Raw genomic sequence first — 20,565 nt, 5'->3', positions numbered from 1 at the left:
TCTGAATCGTTTGATAGAGAATTAGAGATGTTATGAGAATTCATTTATTTGACTGTCAATTTTATTTTTCTTTTGGTACCGATGAGGGTCACAAGCCCCAAAAACAAAAACTTAAACTACAACTTCACGAGGTTTTAAACAACTAGCGGTATCGACGGCGAAAAACTCACTATCATGATGGCAGCTCAAACACTTACCATAAGCTTTTACAATTAAGAATATGCATGGAGATCATCCTATATATGGCCTAGGAAAACACCCTCGGAGAGCAGAAGCTTAAGGAAGGATTATCAAGTAAAACCCGAAAGATTTGGAGAACTCTACATGTTCTTCGTATTAAGTTAATCATTCAAGGACTGGATTTAAAGGCAGATCTCCAAAGCCATGAATATTGCAGGACAGGAAGTTTATGTTCTTTTGTGCTACAAGAATAGCCTTTTTTATAAATTTTGAGCCTCATGAGTCCCAACTATCATTCAAAGTTACCCTAGTGGCTTCTTTACATAAAGGAGCTTTTTTGCCAAGCAAGCAAATGGAGAGAAATCTTTTGTTTGCTTTGGCCTTTTGCCCTGTTGAGACTTGGAACAAATATTGAACTAAAGAAGAAAGTAAATGGTGAAGGATGAAAAGCAGTGCAAAGATTATCCATGAAAGAAAAAGCAGTGCAAAGCCAAACTAATATCCAAATGCAACTAGTTTCATGGTCTCCATGGTAGGGTCTCAAGGATCAGGCTTCAACGATCTTCCAGTCAACACAAGACAAACAGTCCACCTATCATAATTTTGAACTAAAAAACCCCTAAAACATCTAGTATTAAATAGACAATAATGGGTACTGGATCCAATTTTATTGTATAAAAATAACATCTTTGAATTCTGCATAGTACTGCTACTATTATTCATGCCTTGCTGTAGAAGCATTAAGTTGCAGGCAGCAGGCAGCAGGCGTAGGGCTACTGCTGCTGCTTCTGCACTCAAAATTTGGAAACAAATGGCACATGGCAAGTTTCAAGCTATGAGATTTCATTTCAATCTTTTCAATTCAGATGTGAGTGAATGAGGTGACAAAGCATGCGATTATCAATTGGTCCAGATCTTATCTGTTTACCACTAAAGGATACAGGCAAGTACACAAGGCACCTCTAAATAGTAAGCTTCTGTACATGATGATGGAGTGAAAGCTAGGACCTGCAAAAGACCACTCACTCTGTGGGGGTCAGTGTATACAGGTAAACAAGTTGAGGAAACACCCCTTTTTTTTGTTTTTTTTTCTTTTGTTTGGTCTGAAAAAACTAAGTTTGAAGAGGAAGGAGATCAAACACAATGAGAGAACAAATATACAAAGACCATGAAGCATATGAATGGAAAAAGAACTTGCTGAACTTCAATGTACACCTAGAAAGGATAATTTGAGGGACAGAGGCCAAAGGGTATCTCTATAATCTCTACAGTTAGTGGGTCAAAAGCAAAAATCCCACTACAAAAAAAGCTAACAGGAAAACTGGGAGCTACCAGGACCGTAAGGAGAACTGCAGAACAAAGAAACAAAAGAATGGAGCAAAGCAATTTCTTGACAATTACAATTTCAACTGCCAGCTCCATGCATTTGGAGCAAAATTTTCCTCCTAACAAGTTATCTTTATCCAACAACTAATTAAACATTCTTCTTTATACTGGGGATGTATTCAGAAACCCATTGGCATCGGCCCAGCAATTTAACTTGATTCCACTACAACCAGCATGGTGTGTGAAGTCTACATCATGAGTCTTCTTCTTCATGAATGTTGAATCAATTGTTGGAACAAACATTACTTTGAAGTATTTACAGGGGAGCTGATTAGTACCTCAAACCCCTATTGCAGATATTGGGTCCATCTGAAATTCTTTGCATGCTGTGACCGGCCACATATTAAACATCAAAGGGGTGGGGTGTTCTTCATACCATGGTAGAATTTCGCTGTCATTGAATTGTCCTTGTAAGCTTGCACTTGGAAATGAATATTGTATCAGAATAGTTTAGACTACACAGCTTCAACAGCTCTGAGGATTGCTGCTTCAAGACAGGATCACTACAACTCTGGATCACGAGGAGGAGCTTTGCTGCTAGACCGGCATCCAAGGCAATTGACGAACATTCCTCAGGGGCAAGTTTGCATATAGATGATAAGATTGTCAACGCATATTGAGTACAACTCTCTGAAATTCTCATCAGAACCCTCACCATATTCGGTATAGTCTTCGAACAATCCTTCAACGCTAATACTCCCTGTGGTAGAGATGACAATGCATCCAATACGAAAAGGGCTAATTCTAAACATTCGTGGTCAAGAGAAGGCAAACATTCAACCAATTGCGGTACAGCTCCAATGCTCACTATCAAGCCCCTTGCTTCCTCATGCAAGCATATTGTTCTGAGGAGGCTCAGTCCTGGCAAGACTCCAACTGTATGTCTCTTATCTTTAACCAGCCTCATTATTCCAACCAGGAGGCTATGGCTCGAAACAATTTCTGATCGAAAATCCTTCTCCTCCATTAACATTTTGATCAACCGGGTACAATTGATTTTCGTCTCAATTGACCCTTCGTTCAAAATGTCCACCATCAAAGAAATCTTTGCCGGTTGCATCAAATTCATTCTGGACTCCGAATCAAGTGACAAATTCACAAGAATTGCAATGGCTATCGAACCTACAACATGTGAAGTAAATGGACCTAACAGAGACGAAACTACAGCAATCCCACCTTTATCAATCAATGTCTTCCTAGCAGTGGCATGAGCCCCCACAACTTGATGCAACTCCTTGAGGGCTTGCACCCTAGCTTGACCCTTCACCTTCTTCAGCGTCTCCACAAGCTCTGCAGCCCTTCCCTGGACATCTTCTGACTTCTTCTTCATGAGCAGATACTTCTGCGAAAACCAGGTGTAGATTAGATGGTAAAGGGTCCTATTCGGGGTCACGGAATCGTCCCAAAGCTCCTGCATTGTGGTTGGACAGGTGAGGTGCCCCAAATTGAACCACTTGAGAATGTTGGACTTCTCATAGGTTTGCCCAGTGCAAAGGGTCACGGGGTCTTGCATTGGCTCAAGAGAAATTGGGCAAATAAACACAGAAGGGACCTCAGACAAGTCAAGCTCCTCAATCATCTTACTCAGATCCAATTTCTCACCAACACCAGTTGCCACAACCCCACCAACACCACCACCACCCAAAACCCCATCTTTCACAGCTGTGTCCAGATCTAGAACATGCCCATCTCCTCCACCATCAAACCCAACAACCCCATCCCTCTTTGAGGGCTGAAACATAGGCATTCTCAAAAACCCTGAAAAACCCAAATCCTCCAAGCTATTAAAACCCCCCGACTCAAAATGACAAGCTCCCTTTAGACCACATTACATCTGGGTACCCCATGAAATGTGTGAAAATGGACAAAAGGACTGTTATTGACAATCACCAAGCAACAATACCCTATTTATTGCACACACAGACACATCTTCTGTTGCTTTTTCTTACTCTGCTTTTTATCTGATCTCTTTCCATGGTCAAAAAGCATCATTACAGTCACAATACAAATAATCAAACTTCCTTCACTTCATGCTCAAGCTTCAAAAGGGCACAATCACCAGAAACAGAAAAAAAGATGTGCAGTGATAAAGCAAGCAAAGGGCAGCAAAAGACCAAACGATTAATTTAGACCACCCAAAGTGTAGACTCTCTACAACTAAATCTAAACCTTAAAACGAGAAAAAAAAAATTTGAGGAAATGAGGAGAGATTAAGACTTAAGAGAGTGAGACTATGAGAGAGGCCGTACCACCGGAGGCAAAGTGGGAGAGACTACTGAAAGGAGACAGAGAGAGAGGAGGCCTTACTTCAGTCTTCATCGAAAATAGTAAATCTAGGTTAGTCTTATATTTTATGGTAAAAAAAAATGAAAAAGGGTGACCGGAAACCACGGGCTGTGGCCGGTGAAGGCGCCCCTCGGCCCCCGCGCCACACGTGCACTCACTTCACGTGGCCTTCTTAATCTCCCGCTTCTTTGTTAATTATACTCGTTTATTTGTTAATCGAGTAAAACCCACCGCTAGGGTCAAAACTTTTCTCCACCGGACAAAATGATACCCAACTTTCAAAAGTGATCAAAATGATACCTAAATTTTTAAAAGTAATCAAAATGATACCTAAATTTTTAAAAACAAATCAACTTGATACCCAACTTTCAAAAGTGATCAAAATGATACCTAAAGTTTTAAAAATAAATCAATTTGATACCTCGGTTTAATTTTTTGTAACTTTTTGTTAAAATTGATCACGTGTGGTGCAGTATTTTATGGGGTTATAATAATATTTTACACAAAAAACTATTTTTCAATTATTTTTTATTTTACTTTGTTAATTCTCTTCTTCTTCTTCTATCTCTGCCTCTCTCTCTCTTCCCATTTTTCTTTGTTTCTTTAGAAGTTGGGAAACATCTGAACTTTATTTGTTTCTACGATCGATAGTAGAATTGAAATTGAATGGAAGATTTATTTTTTTAATTCTATAGAAGAAGAAGATTGGGTTATAGATGATTGATGGCCCTCTGAGCACAAATCACTTCAATTTTTGTGCTTGATTTTGTATTTGATTTAACAAATAAGTTAAAAAAAAAAAAGGCTAAATACTGACTACTACGTAGTTTGGGTCCAAAATCAATTCAGTCTATAAACTTCTAATTTCATCAAGAACACCCCTAGACTTTTAATTTTGATCTAATAGGTCCAATTTGTTAGTCTTCCAACAATTGAGTCATTTAAATTGTTGACGTGGCTCATAAATGGTCTATGTTTTATGATGTGGTGTTGAGGTGACCTGCATAGTCAATTTTGGAGTGAGTCCCACTATTAGAAATCTATCAAATAAATAGTTTTTCAACAACTAATCCAACTATAACTTGAACCCATAACAGAATATTAATGAATTGGACATATTAGATTAAAATTGAAAGTACAGGAGTGTTTTTGATGAAATTAGAAGTCCAGAGACTGAATTGATTTTGGACCTAAATCAAAGAGTAGTAACCAGTATTTAGCCATAAAAAAAATAAACTGAGGTATCAAATTGATTTGTTTTTAAAACTTTAGGTATTATTTTGATCACTTTTGAAAGTTGGGTATCAAGTTGATTTGTTTTTAAAAATTTAGGTATCATTTTGATCACTTTTAAAAATTTAGGTATCATTTTGATCACTTTTGAAAGTTGGGTATCATTTTGTCCGGTGGAGAAAAGTTTTGACCCTAGTGGTGGGTTTTACTCTTGTTAATTTTACGTTTACAAACCTCTCCCAAAATAACCTTTGCATCCTTGCTTGCTAATAGAAGAGGGTAAATCCGTAAATCGCTATTTTTCTGGTTCTCAGGTTTGAGGTTTGAAGTCCAATTTTAGAGTGTGTTTGGATGAGGGAAAAAATGATGGAATTTAATTTAAAGTGAAGATTTCATAATTCCTAAAAGTCAATTTCATTTTTTTTTTGAATAGAAATTGATATCATTAGAATCAATAGCCATGAAAAGGCCAGAGTCTACAAACCCTCAAATAAGAACCCTGGTAAGTAACAACCGGTACAACCTACCTAAGAAAATGCAAACAATTAAAGTTCTAAAAGCGCTCGCTTGATGCAAGCCTATACAAGAAAGGATTACCTCGTCTTCTAAGGAAAAGAAATCATTCAACTAGTCCCTACCTGCCAATCACGCAATTGTGGTACAAGCAAGTAACTAGAAACGTCTCAGAAAACTTATAGAAGCTCTCCCAACCTACACAGGCTTGAAACCCTAGGCAATGAAGATCTATGCCACAACTAGCTCCTTTCCTTTCGGATTAGAGCTTGCAATAGCATCTGCACCATTCAGGTTAGACAACAGACTCTTCTTAGCAGACTTCCGCTTCCCAACACCATCTACCTTCAAGTCCTTCATCTTTGCCGCAGTACCAGATGGTATTTTATTTTTGCTTCCCACGGGCCTCCCTCTCTTCTTCTTCACCATGCCTTGAACATTCTGTGGCAGTGAGACCAGCCCCATATCAGCAGGCTCCAGATTCTCTTTACCAACTGCCAAACTCAATTTGAGTTTCTTTGGAGATATGGTGATTTCAGCCTCAACCCTAGAACGACGCTTGCCTGTTAATGATTCCACCATACCATCAGACTCATCTATCTCTCTAATGCTTACCTTACGGCGTGGTTTTTGCACCAAATATGTAGGATTGCACAAGAGTTGCTCCGGGATCATCCTAGGGAGTTGAGTCTTGAAGATCAAACTGTGCTCATTGAAAGAAACCCTAGGATTGAACGCAGCTTCATGGCTGCAACCTTCAGAACCTGACCCCTTAGTCAAGCCGCCGATCTCGACCTGCATGGCATTACCCTGCGCCACCGGCGGCGGCCCTAATACCGTGCGCTCTGCAGCATCATCTTCTTCGTTCAGCGGCGGCCCTGAGCACGGCAGTCCAACATGGGTGATCAACCCACACACTCCACACCTCCCAAACAACTTATCATACCTGAATTTGCATAGAAACTCCACCGTGTCCTCCACCCAATACCAACATTGAAAGGACAATGGCCTGATAAGAGGAATCTCAACCCGAATCCGGTACTTGCCAACCTTCTTCCCCTGCTTATCAATCTCTTGAAAGTCTCCCAACGTATATCCGATCATCGTCATCACCCTTTCAAATCTAAACGCAGGTGGAATACCCTGCAGTGTGATCCAATAGGAGGATTTCACCAATAGCACCTTCTCAATTGGCATAACCCCATCATACTCAGCCAAAGCCACAGGAGCACGGTTAAAACCCCATGGTGAGCCCCTCCAAACCCTAGCTCGGTCTGTGGGATCTGAAAAAGTGAACAAAACCCTACCTCCTTCAGCTTCTTCAACTTGCAACGTCCCATTGACCCTGCAGGCAGATCGAAACATACCTAGGAAGGAACAGACCTTGAACTCCCTAGCAGTGAGGAGTTTTCCAACCATAAAAACTTCAGATTGTCGCAAGCTCTTGCCTTGTGATGGACGGAGATCTACCTTCTGCTTTCCCTCTGCCAGTGCAAGAGAGGAGGCGAGTCTGGCAGCCATGGCATCAACAGAACTCATGATGAGGCAGTTGAAACTTGAACAGAACGTGAAAACCCTAACCCTAGAGAGATAGAGAGAGAGCGGCGTTCTTCTTTTTTTTCGGTTCTAAAAGTCAATTCCCTTGTTTGGCATTATCAGATTAGAAATTTTAAATTTCTCTGTGGAAAAAAAAAACGAAGGAATTCATTATTTAAATTCTCCACTTCAATTTTCACCAAAATAAGTGTCATTTACAAATTCCTTTGCAGTATTCAATTTTTATTTCCAAAACAATGATTTTTTCTATTTTTTTTATTTGTTTTAAACTTTCTTAATTTATTACACATTTCAATTAAATAGATACAACCAAACAATAGAAATTGCAATTAATGAAATTTTAGATTGATGGAGTTAAAGATTCTATCAATTATAAATTCCTACGGATTTTATAATTTTCTCATCCAAACATACCTTAAGGAAAAGTAACTTAATGACTAATTGATTCTTAACGTCCTATTGTATTAGAACCACATTCTCTTTTCGTTCTCTCTGCAAAAACAGGAAACACGAACAAGCGGTTAATAAATTGGTTTCTCTGCTTGTCCTGTAGCGCCTCTATGCTTGCGTTGGCTTCCGACCTTGTCGATGTGGCTACGGTGCGGCCGAATTGGCTGGTTTGTTTCTGCAGTAGTTGTTGAGTTTAGTTGCAAGTCGTGATCTTCTTCTACTTCTCGGATGGCAGTTGATAGCGGCGTTGGTTCTCTAATGCAATTCCAATGGTTCTTTGTTTGCTCGGTTTCTCTGACGGAATCCAGACTGATCGAGTTGCTCGGGTCTTCGACAGAGTTCCATGATCTGGTTGCTCATGTGTGTAGGTTTTCAGTTTTTCAAAATCGGATTCTCAAGTTCTTCGTCTGGTTGCTCAGAGGCAGGGTTTGGGGATTCTAATTTCCAATTGACATGGGTTTTCTGATTTTGACCGGCGGTAGTCCTAGACGGTGGTTCAGAGCGGTTGATTAGGTGGTTAGTGACCGCTCACTGTGATGCTCCTTTGGTGGTGTAATGGGGGCTGGTTTGTGGTCTCGGTGGGTTTGGCGGAATGGCAGGGACAAATTGGATTACTGTTATTGATTTGGATCTGGCCCAATCTCTAGTGCTCACTGTTACGGTCTAATGTCGACTCTTTCAAGAAGAGAGGTAGTTCGCGGCTACTTCTTGTCGTCTCCTTTTAGGATTTAATTTTGGTTTTTAAGTTTTGCTCAGGGTTTCATATGTCCCTACTCTTTGGAGCTAGGGTTGTTTGGTTAGGTACTTAGGTCTAATGGTTGTGCCATGGTTATGGTGTCATCTCCAGGGACTAGTTGTTTTTCTAATTTTGATATTTTCTTATTGTCAATGTAATGGGGAGATGCCTCTACATGTATGCTGGCGATTTTGGTATATGGTGTCAGAAGGGGCTACTCTCCTCTTGAGGTTGGCTGTAAGAATGTATTAACGCTCCTGGGATAGGTTGTTTGTCTGTAGGTTACAGTTGAGCCCTTATCGACTCATGGTGTCTGTAATCATTGGTTCTATATTAGGGGTATGAGTGAGTCCTCTTCTCTTTAGAGTAGTTGGGACTTACAGTGTCATCCCCGTTTTTATAATCTCTTAGATTAATAAATAGTCTATTTTTCTCAAAAAAAAAGAAAGTAACTTAATGGACGGAATAGTCATAGTTGAATTTGGGTCGTAGGCATTCAAAGTGAAGAACGAGTCGTCAGATCGTGACAAAAATAATAGATAACAATCATAACATTAAGTAAACTCTTTAGTAGCATTATGTACATTAGAGCATTAGCAGCTGACAATACACTACCTTGGTTGGTGGTGGGTGATTTCAATGAGGTTGCTTGTCGGGATGATAAATCTGGAGGTAGGCCGCCTGCAGCGGTGCCTATGCGGATGTTCAGAAACACTATGGCAGAGGTGGGGCTACTGGATATGGGGTATTATGGGAGTCTCTTTACGTGGTCCAACAGGTATACAAAGGAGCGATTGGACAGAGCTTTTTAGTGTGTTCGATGGAGAGATTGGTACTTTTGCTCTAGGGCGGTTACTTTACCTCCAAACGAGTTTAATCATAGTCCTATCTTGGTGGAGGTTAGCGCTGAACGTTTGCAGATTCGGCGTACACCACGACAGTTTAGGTTTGAAGAGATGTGGGCACAACATCAAGACTGCAAGAACATTATTAGTCAAGGCTGGTATCGGCCTTCGACAGGGAACCCTTTAAACCAAGTTGCCTTGAAGATTGCAGAGACTAGGAAACAGTTACTAACTTGGCATCAAGGGGTGTTTGGACATGCAAAGATTGAGATGAGGTTGATTCAGGAGAAAATGGATGGAATTATGCGGCAGCCTTTTTTTGAAATTTAGTATGAGGAGCAGCGACACTTACACATTCGGTATAGTGAATTACTTGCGCAACAAGAGACTTATTGGCGGCAACGATCTCGAGTTTTATGGTTGAAGGATGGAGATGGGAATTCTGTGTTTTTTCATAGAAGTGCATCAAATAGGAAGTGTAGAAACCGCATTAAGGGGCTGCAGAATAATGAAGGACAATGGTGTGCTCAACCGGAAACAGTTAAGCTATTTTGCTTGAGTATTATGAGGAGATATATAAATCTGTTGGGGTGGATGAGGAGGCTATTCAAGAGGTGTTGGCCGGGTTGAATTGTAGGGTGACATCGAATATGAATGAGCAGTTATTATCTTCTTATTCGGATGAGGAGATCAAGAAAGCATTATTTCATATGCACCCTTCAAAGAGTCCCGGACCGGATGGTATGTCACCTTTTTTTTTTTCAAAAATACTGGGATACAGTGGGTACTGATGTGTGTTTAGCTGTGAGAGATTTTTTGGAAACAGGGGTTATGTGGCAGGAGTCCAATTTTACTCATATTGCTTTGATCCCTAAAGTGAAAGATCCTCAGGATGCTACGTGGTTAAGACCAATAGCACTTTGTAATGTGATATATCGGGTTAGCTCAAAAGTATGGCTAATAGATTGAAAAAGATTTTACCGATGATTATTTCACCACTCCAAAGTGCTTTTGTACCTGGACGTCTGATTTCAGATAATACTTTGGTGGCCATCGAAGCAGCGCATTTTCTACATAGATTGCGTTGACAAGAATAAGGCTTTTTTTCCTTAAAGTTGGATATTAGTAAGGCTTATGACAAGTTGGAATGGGGTTTTTTGAAAGCTATTTTGGAAAAGAAGAGTTTTGATTCGAGATGGATTCAAATGGTTATGAGTTGTTTGACTACTGTTCGGTATTCTGTTCTCATTAATGGCGAACCTTTTGGCTATATTACACCTACGAGAGGTATTAGACAAGGGGATCCATTATCCCCTTATCTATTTATTTTAGGATTATTATCACAAATGGTGCCTGAACTTATCTTCTATTTTATCGATGGTACCTGAACTTCAATTTTGATCACAACCAGTACCCGAACTTTTCGATTTTATTTTAAATGGTACCTAAGGCCACATTCAGTCACTATTCCGGCCAAAAAAGCCAAATCCAAAAAAAAAAAAAAAAAAAAAACAAGTTCAAGGCAAGTCTATTACCAAAAAATCATCACTATATATGATTTGCAACCCTTGAAATCATAAAAAATCATCACTATGATCGACTTCCATGCCATTTTTAGTCAGAATAGTGACCGGAGGTGGCTCTAGGTACCATTTAAAATGAAATCGAAAAGTTCGGGTACTGGTTGTGATCAAAATTGAAGTTCAGGTACCATCGATAAGATTGAGGTATAGTTCAGATACCATTTGTGATAATAACCCTTTATTTTATGTGCAAAAGGGTTATCTTCAATGATCACAAATGCAGTGGTTGCAAATAGTTTGCAGGGATTACGTATGTGTTCAGGTGCTCCTACTTGACATCACCTATTTTTTGCGGATGACAGTTTTATTTTTGGGTCAGCTGTGGAGGCAGAATGTAGGCAGTACAAAGCTTTGCTTGATGTGTATGAGCGAGCATCAGGGCAGAGGATAAATTTGCAAAAGAGTAGTGTGGTTTTTAGTAAAAATGTGGCACCAAGTGTGCAAGGGCAGTTAGCAGCTATTTTGGAAGTGAAGTGTGTCCAAGAACATGATCGATATTTGGGTTTACCATTGCATGTGGGGAAGTCTAAAACGGAGATCTTTGAGTATATCAGAGAAAGTATTACAAAGAAGCTAACTAGTTGGAAAACAAAAATATTGAACTCAGTCAGAAAGGAGATTATGATAAAGGTGGTAGCACAAATTATGCCCTTGTACACCATGAACTGTTATTTGCTCCCTAAAGGATTATGTGATGATTTACATCAATTGTGTGCTCAATTTTTTTGGGGTGATACAGATGATAAGAGGAAGATTCATTGGAGGTCTTGGGATAGAATGTGTCTTACTAAAGCAGAGGGTGGAATGGGTTTTAAAAACCTATATGCTTACAATTTAGCTATGTTAGCTAAGCAGGGGTGGAGATTAATTTCGAATCCTTCTTCTTTGATTGCAAGATTGTTTAAAGCTAGATATTACCCTAATTGTTCTTTTTGGGAGGCCGATATGGGGGAGTCTCCATCTTTCTCTTGGAGGTCAATTTTGACAAGTAGATAGGTACTGCGAGCTGGAGTTCAATGGCAGGTTGGTACAGGGTAGCAGATTCATATATGGAAGGAGAATTGGATACCAGATGTGCCTGATGGTACCCTAGTTCGACCGGCTCATTGTGAACTTGATACTGTGGCCGATTTGCTAGATGGTGACTCCAGGATGTGGTCTGCCCAGGTACTTCATTCTCTTTTTGCTCCTAATATAGTGGAAAAAATTATGTTTATTCCTCTGAGTCGAAATGTGAGGAGTGATCGCATAATCTGGAAACTGGAGAGAAAAGGATTTTATTATGTGAAGAGTGCTTATTGGGTGGCTCGAGATATTGTGTTAGATAATTTGAGGGCTTCAACATCTGTGGGTGATCCTTTTGAATTGCTTTGGAAGGCTTTATGGCATGCTAGGGTCCCAGGGAAAGTTCATATTTGTTTATGGCGGGCATGTAATAACTTGTTGCCTACTCGGGATCGCTTAACTACTAAAGGGTATACAGGAGAGTTGGGTTGTTTGTTGTGTTCTCACCCGTATGAGGATAGCAGACATGTCTTTTGTGCTTGTCAGGTGGCCAAAGAGATATTGGGGGTTGCTCCGTTTAATTTGCCTCTATCCATGTCACATTCCTTTAGTTTTAAAGAGTGGATGTTAGAACAGGCAACCACCATGTCTTCTGCTATTTTTGCAAAGCTACTTATGACAGTTTGGGCATTGTGGAAGAATCGAAATGAGAAATTATGGTCAGAATGTCTCAAAGTGCAGTAGCTATTTTTTAGGCACTATGACTTGGTATGAAAGCTTCTTACTTAATAGGTATCCTAATGGGAGGAAGCAAAAAGGCCGTACCCATCAGTTTTGGAAGGCACCACAGGTAGGTATCCTTAAGTTGAATACTGATGTTGCTTTTTTTCCATCAGTGGGCTATGGTGCCATAGGAGGCGTCCTAAGGACTGATCAAGGTGGATTTGTTGCTGCTATTGCGCATTAGGTTAGTCATGTTACAGCAGCACTACACATTGAATTGGTGGCTATACGAGCAGGTATGGATTTGTGTCAAGCTATGATGGTTGATAAAGTAATTATTGAGAGTGATTGCTTAGTTGCCATCCAAGCAATAACTTCAGAGGTGCCTGATATGTCTGTTTATAGTCCTCTCATAGAGGATATCAAAGTAGGTGCCAGGGGATTTCAGGATATATCTTTTGTTCATGCTCTCATTCTGCAAATTGTGTTGCTCATAGGTTAGCTAGTCATGCCTTTGAAAATGAAGGTTCTTTTGAGTGGTTTGCTCAAGCTCCAGAGTTAATCTTGGATGCCATTATGTATGATTGTAATCATCGCAATTGATTAATACAAGCCCGGATTTTTCTTTCAAAAAGCAATATAATTGTATGTTTGAGGAATGAAAATGTTTTCATAATTTTGATGATCCGAAGGAGGAAAATACAAATTAAGGAAGAAAATCTGTGAGAATTTAAATTTGTATATTGTCTATAATTTATTATTATTATTTTTTAAGGCAATATGCTACTTAAAGGAACTCCTGAATAAATAGAAATCGAAACAAACTTTACCAATCGCTAAAGATAAAATTAGGGCCGTTTAGGGTTTAGATAAAAATTAAAAAAAATCATTTACACGGATAACGCCTTAGGGATTCCGAATTTGAGCCAAAGGGTACTCTACTTTCTTTACTTTATTTTTTGCTTTTTTGGAGATCTTGACCAGAGGACAAAATGATATTTTAGGAGAGAAATGGGTTGTGGAAAAGGCCAACCCAATTTTGGCAAAGGACAAAAGCCATGAGTCATGACCCAAACCCCCTCGGCCACTGCCTAGTGGATCAACCATGAATTTCCGACAACGTAAACCCCCTTTATCTCATTTAGCAAATCCAATATTACAGACACTTTTTCTCTTAAAAAAAAAACTCTTTTCCTATATTCCTTTCCACAATTATTAATTTTTATTTAAAAATCCTCCCACCATTTGACCGCAACAGCTTTTGCTTTGATTGTACGACTCCCCTGCCCAATCCACGTATACATGGCTGACATGGCTGTCTGTTTTACTCCAATCTTCTATGATTTGATTAATATTTAGGGGTTTAAATTGGTTTAATTATGCCAATTAGATTATGTAATACCTAAGGCCTCGTTTGGTTCACAGAATTGAGAGTTTGGGAAAGAAAAGTTATTCATTTTCTACGTTTGGTGTGTACAAGAAAATGAACAACTTTCTTTTAAGAAGAAAAAATATGGGGGAAAGTGAATCCTCTCATCCTCCAAAGGATAAATTTTCTCTTCCACTTTCCCTACATTGATTACATAGTATAAGTACATTTATATCTTTGTTGAAAATTATTATTGACAATTTATGAGATTTGTATAACTATATATAAGGATAAAAATGGAATATTAGTACGGTTTTGTTTCCTTTCATTACTGTTGATATCCAAAAAAGCACAAAGCATGCCGTATACACATTTCAACCCCCGATAAGGAAATACACATGCAAACCTCATTTGGAAATATAAAAATTACATATCTTCTTGAACCGTCATATATGCCACGCATGTGGACCCAAGCCACAACTACGCTCTTGAGGCTTGCAGAAGTGGGTGTGGTGTGGAAGGTTACGGAAACACATAATGCTCGTATATTGATTTAGTCTCATTGGTGATTTCAGTCTTGGGGCCAAAATAAAGCCTGATGACTTAAATCAATAATGAAATGGTGAATATGAGATTTGGCCCAACATTTCCCTCAAAACCCAAAAGAAAAAAAAGCATGAACCTTCTGTTACTGCCTAAAACCCAAAAGAAAGAAAGCCCAAAAACCCAACACCTTCTTCCACTTCGTTCTAGCCTTGTTTTCTCCCCCGCAACAATTGGATACACAGATCAAACCAAAGTCCCTAAGGAATAGTGATTTGTTCTATTAGTTGGTGAGGAAGAAGCTTTCTGACCAGTAGAGGGTTATCCTCTTCTTCCTTAAACAATGAGCCCACAGTTCCTAAGCTTCCTCGTCCACCTCGTTCCAGGATTTACGTCACCGCAGCTGCTCTGCTGCAATCGTTGTCTACTGCTGCAGCAACTGTTTCTTCCTCCCAAAACTTCTTCTCTCAAGTACTTTTCTCTTTCCCCAGATTTAAGGCATGAATTGTGTGTGGATTGAAGAAGAAATGCTCTACCCATAAACCGTGTGTTCCCAATAGTCTATATAACGGGAGATTTGGGGGAGAAAACAACAATCCAGCATAATCGAGCAAAATCGGGAAAACTTAGAAACACCTATAGCAAACCAAGCCTTCAAGCCTTCAAGCATAAGTCTAGCTTTCAGTCGTTTTATGTTGAAGTTTGATATCCAGCACAAGAGTGCGCTTCTCAATGCTGCTATGTTGTCAGAGACGCTTTTCCCATTTTTCATTGTCCTACAATTTTTTACATTCAATTGTCTTATAGAGTTTGTGGATTCCAATTAGATCAATTAGATGATAACAAAAAATAAAAAAAGAGTTATAGTACGAACTGCTGAATTTGGTACCTAGAGATTGTTCAATTCTTCTATTGGGGATTGTGGGTTCTAATACAGAGAAATTGGAGGTGCTCTTTGATGTTCTTTGATGTAATATATTTCTAATTGAAGGTGCTCTTTGATGTTCTTTAGTGTTCAACATGAAAGTGCATATCTTGGTTCAACCAAATCTCATGTTCTTTTTACAACATAGCAATTGCATGTCTATAATTGATGTTCACTAGTTAGCTCCAAGATTTCCAGCTAACTGGAATGCTGATATGGTTTAGCTTTGTTCTTTAAGTTGGAGATGTCTAGTTTTACAGATAATATTAAGAAGCTGCAATTTGCAGGAGATTTTGATTATGTTCTGTTTGTTTCACTTGTATCGTAGCAAAGAAGAACTGTAACTAAGAGGACTGCATTGTATTTTTAGAGAAATTCTTTTAAATGCATCTCTTATGAAAGCATTCTTTAGCATGCTAGATGATTCACAACTGCTATCACCCTTACTATTTCAAGCACTGCAAGTAGAAAAAACAAAGTGATTTGTATCGTAGAGTTATACTCTTATCATATGGGTTTATTAAACTTCTGGATAGAGATGGATGATGATGCACAAAAAGAATATCATGGTCATGGTGACAGGACCCGCCCCGAATTTCATCCTGAAATCCGAAGTGACCCTGTGGGGCCCACCTTAGGGATAACTCTACCAAAAATTCGGCAGAGTCACCCCTAAAATGGACTATCCAAAAACCTGTAAAACACACAAAAACACTTCAAGCAAACCAACCTTATACTCCTGGAGCCACCCTGCTCCCAATTACCAACAACTCCACTTTCACAAAACACAAAACTCAACAATACTAATCTCAAAGGTTATCAGAGCAATACTACTATACACAGGGATATAAAAAAGAAGAGGAAAGGATCAAGGGATCCTACACTGCGGAAGTAGTGACAACTATGCCTCAAATGCCATGTACGCCCGACCTCAACAAATAATGCCTGCAAACTGGGCATTTGAAACCGAAAGGTCCACGGGAAAGTAGACGAAAAACGTTAGCGTGAGTGGACAAAAATAAATAATTTAAAAGAAAAAGGATTTCATACTTTTCCACATTTATTCTCTTAAAAATCTGATGCATGCAACCATAAGAAAACACATTTAGCTTTAAATCCAAGAATTTCAAAACGATAAACCGACTAGCCTCGCTAGTCACAACATTCGAAAAGGTATATCATAAAACCGAAATCTCATTTCTCAAGAAGATAAGATTAGCCCCGCTAGTCAAGCACAATAAGATATGGGGAAGAAGTATCACCATACGTAAGAAGGGAGCCTCCCAGGCTCGGGTCGGAGTGTCCCACACTCTGGAGCATCCTATGCTCTGCTCGACTCACCTGCGAACACATAGTAAGCAGGGAGGAGTACTAATAAGGCTCGACTACACCCACGTGAGGAGGAGAACTAAATGACGACCCATGTATGGCGGGTAAAAAACCATTCAAATCCAATAAATCTATAAGGCTTCCCCATAAGTCCCGCAAATAAAGAAAACACGGGTACGATTCTCAACCGTACCTGGAAATTCTCGTAAAAAGTCGCATAAATCAACAGTGTGTCACACACGCTAAAAGAATAATTAGGTTATCATCCAGGCATTTCCAATGCCAAAACCGAAAGTCGAATAAATAAATAAGAAATAACTTCATCGAAATCCCATTTCGAAAATCTTTCCAAAAATCTCAAATCAATGAATAGAAAGATACTTAATTCCGGAAATCACCTCGGAAAATTACTTCAACGAAATTTAACATAAATCACAAATTCAAAATCGAGAATAAGAACTTCAATTCGAAAATCCAATTGACATAGAATAAAAATATTTAAATCCGTTTAATATGCTCGATAAATTAAAACAATAATTTAAGTCACTAATTCATTTCCCAAAACAAATCAAGACAAATCAACAATAATTTCCCAAAAGCAAAATATAATAACATGGATTAAATAATTAATTCGGGAAAAACATTTGCATGCATCCATATTTAAAAGCAAAGGTCCACTCACAGTACTATTGGGCGACCATGCAAACGAGTTCTTTCATCTAGCCGTAGCTCGCGACATCGTCCTGTACACAATTATATTTCCGTAAATGACAATCCGAATAAATAATTACGAACCTAAACGAAACCTCAAACATCCCTATCTCCATTACTTCTCAAATTCAACCCAAATCACACCTACAACACCAATTCCTCATTTTACATATTCCACAACGAAAATGAGGGAAATCCGACGGCCGAAATTTCCCACAATTCAATCACAAAACTCCGAACTTTGGAAAATCACAAACAATTCCAAACTCCTCCAAAATTCACCAAACTTCACATACAAGCTCTACAACATTTCTACAATTTAATGGGCTAAAAACTGGAATTAAAACACTGCCCTACACACCTCCACGCGCCACCAACAGTGGCAGCGCGTGGGCCCCAAGTGCCGGCGGCCACCACCTCCGATGGCCACCAAATTTTGGCAGCACCACCTACTCAACAGACCCAACATTTTTCACAACTACCACAAGTTCCAATTTTACCTTGAAGGGCTCCAATTTGGCCGGTGAAATTTTTCCAGAAAAACCCAAGAACCCTAGAACTTGAAATCGTCGATTCAACCTCCACACTGCAAATCGTGGCTCAAGGATAGGGGCGAAATGATCTTTGACAAAAACCGAACCTTCGACGCCAGTTTGGTGGCCGGAGACGGCCGGAATCACCGGAAATCGATGGAAATCCCGATCTGCTACAGTGACCGGCCTCTTCTTCTCATTGCTTCACCCTCCACAGTCCAGAATCAATCACCAAACCTCCATAGAAATGAAGAGAGGGAAGAGAGCTTTCCAATGACATCTTGTACGTCAAAATCCGTCACCGGATGAAGAAGTTATGGCCGGAAGAAGGTGAAGAGGTCGGAGAGGATGACAGAATCGGGGAGAGAGAAGAGAGCTTGGTAAGTTTCCGAAAATGGAAACTTACCACAGTAACTCGGCTATTTATAGAAACTTATTATGAACAGTAACTTTAGTATTTTGGCCATAACTTTCGCATACGAACTCCGATTTTTACGTACCACATATGCACGCGCTCGGTTTAATGTCCTCTACAACTTTCATGAAGAACATTTTCTCAAATTTTGACCCAAACAAAAAGTCAACTTTTAGGGCTATTAAAAGTATCGAAACAGAGTAAAAAGTGAAAGTAATTGTCGTTTACCATCCAAATGACTAGTAAACCGATAAATTTAGGTTCGGGACATAACACATGGTGCACAAGAAATGGATACAATAAGAAATCAATGGAAACAATAATGTGGATATTTGAAGGTGTTATGATATTTTTTGTGGTTACTTGATGCCAATCAGAAATCAATTGTTATTAATGTTACTAACATATTTGTACAAGTTATTTTTAAAATTGTCCACTATTAGTCATATGGCCACCATGATTTATAAAAATTGAAAGTTAAGAAAAATTTATAAGGACATAATAAAGATTAAACTAACGATAACAAGAGCATTTGAAGCTGCTCAATTCAATTTAGTTAAGTTTGAAGCTGTCTTTCACTCCAAGCAACATTTAAAGGATTAAATAATGTTTAGTCATTGAGTTTTTGACCAAAAAACACTTCAGTCCCTGACCTTCTAATTTCATACGTTTAGTCCTTGTACTTCAAAATTTCAGACCAATATATAGGTCCTTTCCATTACTCTCCGTATGAAAACTCCGTTAAATAGCTGACGTGACAATTTTTTGACATCAAAATATCTATTATGCCCTCAGTTTTTTTTTTTTATATATATAATTTTTTTTCTCTTTTTTCTATTAATTCTTCTTTTTCTTTTTCCTTTTTATCTCTTCTTCTTCATTCTTCCAGCTCCACGAAATCTCCGCCGTCAAATTCCGCAACTTCAAACTCAATCTGGCATCTCCTCCCCAATCTCTTACCCAGATGGCGTTCATGACCGGGGGTGGAAGATGCGGCGGGCTTGGGTTGGAGGAATAGGAGACCATGCTTTCCGAAACGGCGGCACTTGCCATCTTCAATCTGAGCACTTTCATGCTCTTGAACCAAACCCATAAATTTACTACTCACCTTCCTCATTGCTGCCTCCAAGTCCATGCCCCAATCCCCACCGCCATCACCAACGCCACTGCTCCGCCGCCCAAAACCCAGTTCCCCAAAAACAAGATCAAATCTTGTTCCTCCGTCGCCGCAATTGTCACCAACCCACCCTCCATGCGTTCACCGCAATTGTCTATCATCAAAGCCACGAAAGATCGAATTGAATTCAACTTCGACAACCTGTTTCAGCCCTTCTTCGTCTCTGTTCTAGAGCAACTCTTGGCATGGCTTATCTCTTCTTCTCTGTCTCTCCTCCAGAAACATAGAGCATCATTACCCAAAGAAACCAACTCCAAAGCATAAAAAGCAAGCTGCAGAGAAAAAAAAAATTTGAGAGAAAGAGAAAGAAAGATAGCTTGATTTACTGATTTGTGCAAGAATGGATTGTCGTTGGACGAGAACACGCTGATGCAAGCTATCAAGCTAAAGACCGAGAGTGAGACTGTGAGAGAGTGCGGAGGATGAAGGTGGGCACTAATAAAGTTTGGGAATTTGAGGTGAGTTTATGGGTTTTGAATCGAGATCGAGATGAGTTTGATTGTTTGAGGCTTTGAATCACCCGACTCCACCAATGGACTCACCCCAATTCAGCCTCATCCCTGAAATGAATTGGGCTTTTGCCGCTTTAGGTTAATTTTGAGAGAAATTTGAAGATTGGAGATTGAGATTTCTTAGTTGTGTTGGGTTGGAAGATGGAGAAAGAAGCTGCTTTTCTCTTTTCTGAGAGAGAGAGAGAGAGAGAGAGAGAGAGAGAGAGAGAGAGAGAGAGAGAGAGAGAGAGAGAGAGAGAGACGAGGAATCGAATAGATGAAGAAACAAACAGAAAGAAAGAAAGCAAAAAAAAAATCCTTTTCCAAAAAAAAATAATAAAAAAATTAATTAAAAAAAGTGACTGTACAATAAACATTTCGCCGCAAAGAGAGTGCCACATCAGCGACTTAATGAAGTTTTTAGACGAAAATGACCTATTGGTTCAAAATTTTGAAGTGCAAAGACTAAACGTGTGAAATTAAAAGGTCAGGGACCAAACATTAGTCAGTTGAATATATTTATATGTACAATATGTAAACTATGAAATATGTGTGCATAATAGTCTGATGCATAT

The 20,565-nt window shown here is 39.2% G+C and overlaps 1 protein-coding gene across 1 annotated transcript; it reads right to left on the bottom strand.

Moving 5' to 3' along the window:
• Positions 1-1,358: 1,358 nt before the first annotated feature.
• LOC112185451 (U-box domain-containing protein 30) lies at positions 1,359-3,872 on the bottom strand. The gene has a single exon (XM_024323705.2). The coding sequence runs from the start codon at positions 3,311-3,313 to the stop codon at positions 1,961-1,963; it is 1,353 nt and encodes a 450-aa protein (XP_024179473.1). The 5' UTR covers positions 3,314-3,872; the 3' UTR covers positions 1,359-1,960.
• Between the last annotated feature and the right edge of the window lie 16,693 nt (positions 3,873-20,565).

The sequence above is a fragment of the Rosa chinensis genome, chromosome 2, assembly GCF_002994745.2.
Source record: "Rosa chinensis cultivar Old Blush chromosome 2, RchiOBHm-V2, whole genome shotgun sequence".
Classification (NCBI taxonomy): Eukaryota; Viridiplantae; Streptophyta; class Magnoliopsida; order Rosales; family Rosaceae; genus Rosa; species Rosa chinensis.
Note: the sequence above shows the minus strand (reverse complement) of the source record. Positions and strands in the feature narration are given on the sequence as shown.

Coding starts and splice junctions, on each gene's coding strand:
- LOC112185451 (XM_024323705.2), bottom strand. CDS start 3,313: ATGCCTATGTTTCAGCCCTCAAAGAGGGATGGGGTTGTTGGGTTTGAT.